The following is a 3484-nucleotide window of genomic DNA, read 5'->3' as shown; positions in this document are numbered from 1 at the left end:
GATATCGCGATTCGTTAAGTGCCACCGTGACATGCGCTTCCGTCCTGTCCTGAAGCGGCATGACACTTCAGTGTATCGCTTAAGCTCTCGTTTCTTGCCTATCCCCGAAGCCGGGGCTTTCAACAGAGAGAACACACGCGTGTTTATTTTCCCTACGTGCCCATCTGAAAGGTCCGCCTCGGGCGTCGTGTGTACAAACTCAACGTCTCCCCGAGTGACGCGTCAACCCTAGCGACCCAGAATAGATCACGAAACGTCATTAATTTTAGGACATTTGACTACTTTAACTTTGCTCATCGTAGACGCACATACGAGACCTCCTGTGACTGTCTTCTTCAGATACGTTCTATTTCTTCTATGTGTGAATCCATCTTTGGTCAGCGTACTCACACACGCAGACACAAACTCACAAAATTGAGAGAGAGACAGAGAGAGAGATCTCCATTATGGATAAGTATAGTAATTTTAGTTTGTCACCGATAGCTCGCGATAATAGCACGTGTTGCGTTTCAGGGGGCGTCTCTCGTCTCGGACACTGTGATTACGCGTCCCCGAAGTTGCAGGAGCCCGCAGGCGTGCCTAATTTGTGTCACACCATGTTATTTTCGCTCCCCCTTACGAGGCATCGCGACTACATAAAGCACGCGGAAACAGGGCAAATGCGGAATGACACATGACACACAGAGGGCTGTCTGATTCTTTGAGACAGCGAAGGTTATGCGACCAGTAGGATAAAAGACAATTTAAATGTCGGTTAAAATAAAACAACAGTAATAAATCGAGCCCAGCGTTGTGTTTGTCGTAGAATCGATGTACTCTATGTTCACATACGGAGTATGGGGTGATTTTGTTTGATGTTTGTACATAATGCAAGCACTTTACAAGGCCAGATTTACGAAGCTGCATATAATTTCCTCCTAGTCTCCAGTGTAAATAGAAACTTTTGGACTACTTTGTATTATTATTTTGTGCATAGGTACTCCATTAGCCAAGATACTGATGGAAAAGTGAAAGACCGGGAGAGAGAGGGAGAGAGAGAGGGAGAGAGAGAGAGACTGTTCTTTCCGTTTCGCAGGAGGGACACGAGCGCAATGTCACTGCGCATTAGCGAGCTGAGAGGAAGAGAGAGCGTCTCGTGCTCCAGATTACATCACGCTCTCTGTCTCTGAGCGTGTGTGGCGGTGCAGCTGTGTGAACTTCACACGCGCTCACCAGGGGGCACGTGAAAACGCACACCAGATGCCTCCCCATACCCCACCAGTTTCACATAGTACAGGAGAGAAACAGATAGGGGGAAACTAAGCCTTTTCCGTTCTCCCGTGTCGCAGTACGGAGCGATTTAATTAATTACTTCGCTTTCCCCTCGCGCACCAACTCATCACCAGCAAAAGTGCGAAAGTCACCCTCACAACAACAGGTGAGATCATGCCCGCGAGGGGTACAGATGGACAGAGTGGTATTTGTAATGATACGGAACGGACGCCAGAGACAGAGAGAAAGAGAGCGAGTATGTAATAGACAAGTAGAGAATTTAGAATCATACGTTAGAAATTAGATAGAGAAACAATCAGAGAAAAATCAAGGGGTAAATTGCTTCCTGAGTGGTAAAATTTGAAAACCCAGAACATACCAGTGACCTCTCTGCCACACACTGATTCTTTGCAAAAACATAGAAACACAAACACACACTCACTCACACACACACACACACACAGATGAACAATGATATGAATCTGAATAGTGAATTAAACACAGCCTAAAGTCTTTTACTTTTCACTAAACTTTGACCAAAAAGAGTTTAGTGGCTCACACTAAGAAGGAACTCCCATTGTATTCTAGAATGTTGCAGAATTCTTTACAATTTAGAATTCAGTTTCTGTAGTTCTCAGACAGATAGAGAAGACATAGAAAGCAGTTGTTTTTTCTTTTATCACTCACCTGTCCATTCTTACAGAGGTCAGCCCACATGCTGGTGCCGTCTCCCCCTCTCATAAGGACATGGTAGATGAAGAAGTATGTGCCGGGAACGCTGCAGATGAATTTGCCCGACGTGCCATCGTAATTGTTACCCATGTTGGTCACCACATCGTCGAACTTGAGAATCTCGTAGCCTTCGTGTGGATTCTTCAGCCCCGCATAGAAGGCCACCCGCGGGTGAGTGGCGTATGTAACCGTACTGATAGCTCCGTTAGAACCAGGACCCCCCAAAACACCGCCCCGTCCTCTATCCCCTCGATCACCCGGGGGCCCCACCGGACCCGGGGGACCGGGCTCTCCGGGAGGGCCCGGGGGTCCGGGTTTGCCCGGTCTTCCCGGCTTCCCCTGCGGCCCCTGGACGAGCGTGGAGAGGGGTGGCATGTTGCTGTGGTCGGCCAGGGCTTCGGCTTCGGCCTGGACGCCCGTGGATCCGGTACTCGCTGTGCCGCCCGCCCCCGCCGCCGCGCCCTTGTTGTTGAGGTACGGGTCGCAGACCATGCGGCAGGTGCCCAGCATCTCGTAATGCCCGCTTTCGGTATTCACAGAGCTGACCAGGACAGGGATGAGTACCACCAGCACCAACACCAGCATCACCCCCACCGCGGCCGCCACCAGCGTCTTCCTGCCCAGGCTGAGGCGCGGGAGAGGCTGGGCGGCCAGCGTGGGTCTTCCAGGGGCCGAAATGGTGACGGCCGTAGAGGGGGGGCCGAGACTCCGAGAAAGAGAGAGAGAGAGAGAGTGAGAGTGAGAGCGGAGGAAAAGAGGAGTGAGAGTGGGGTGACAGAAAAGAGAGGGATGACCCTAATGTATGGACAAGTGTGTGTGAGGGAGAGAGTCACATACGTACGGGCATACACACGCGCTCGCTCACACACATACACACACACACACACACACTCTCGCACGCATACACACACACACACTCTCCGCGCGGTTTAGAGCGGGTGTGTGTCGTGCCGACAGTGAAGAGGTCTCGCAGTCGACTTCTCACATTCACACACACACACGCGTAAGCGTGGACGGATCTCTCACACACACATACGTGCACTCTCGCTACGCACGCCGAACGCTCTCACACGAGATAAAAAAAAAAGAGAGAGAAAGAAAGAAACTCTCCAAAAAGTCGATCTTAGCAAGTTAGACGATGGAAGAGAGAGAGAGAAAACGAAGAATGACAAACGCCATAGAGTGAGAGAGAGAGAGAGAGAGAGAGTGGGAAGTGATACAGAGGGAGCGTGTGTGTATGTGAGAGTGAGTGAGAGACGGACAGAGAGAGAGAGAGAGAGAGAGAGAGAGAAAGCGGCAGCAGATGAAGAGCTGAGAGGAGGGAAAGAGAGACTGAGTCTGTTTGTACAGACAGACCCGCCAGCTGTGGGTTTTATACGGAGAGCGTCCCCCCCCGCTCCCCTCCTCTCCTCTCCCCTCCTCTCCTCTCCTCTCCTCTCCTCCTCCCTCTTCCTCTCTGTCCTCTTCGTCACAGCAACACTGGCAGGGAGGCAGAGAAACA

The 3484-nt window shown here is 51.0% G+C and overlaps 1 protein-coding gene across 1 annotated transcript in view; it reads right to left on the bottom strand.

Moving 5' to 3' along the window:
• The window catches only part of c1ql1l2 (complement component 1, q subcomponent-like 1-like 2), an 18228-nt gene extending 15660 nt beyond the window's left edge, over positions 1–2568 (bottom strand). The window contains exon 1 of the mRNA XM_030793739.1: positions 1939–2568. Within this exon, the coding sequence (XP_030649599.1) occupies positions 1939–2568 (630 nt within the window). The remainder of the gene's footprint in view (positions 1–1938) is intronic.
• Between the last annotated feature and the right edge of the window lie 916 nt (positions 2569–3484).

The sequence above is a fragment of the Chanos chanos genome, chromosome 16, assembly GCF_902362185.1.
Source record: "Chanos chanos chromosome 16, fChaCha1.1, whole genome shotgun sequence".
NCBI classification, from domain to species: domain Eukaryota; kingdom Metazoa; phylum Chordata; class Actinopteri; order Gonorynchiformes; family Chanidae; genus Chanos; species Chanos chanos.
This window is presented reverse-complemented; position numbering and strand designations above follow the sequence as displayed.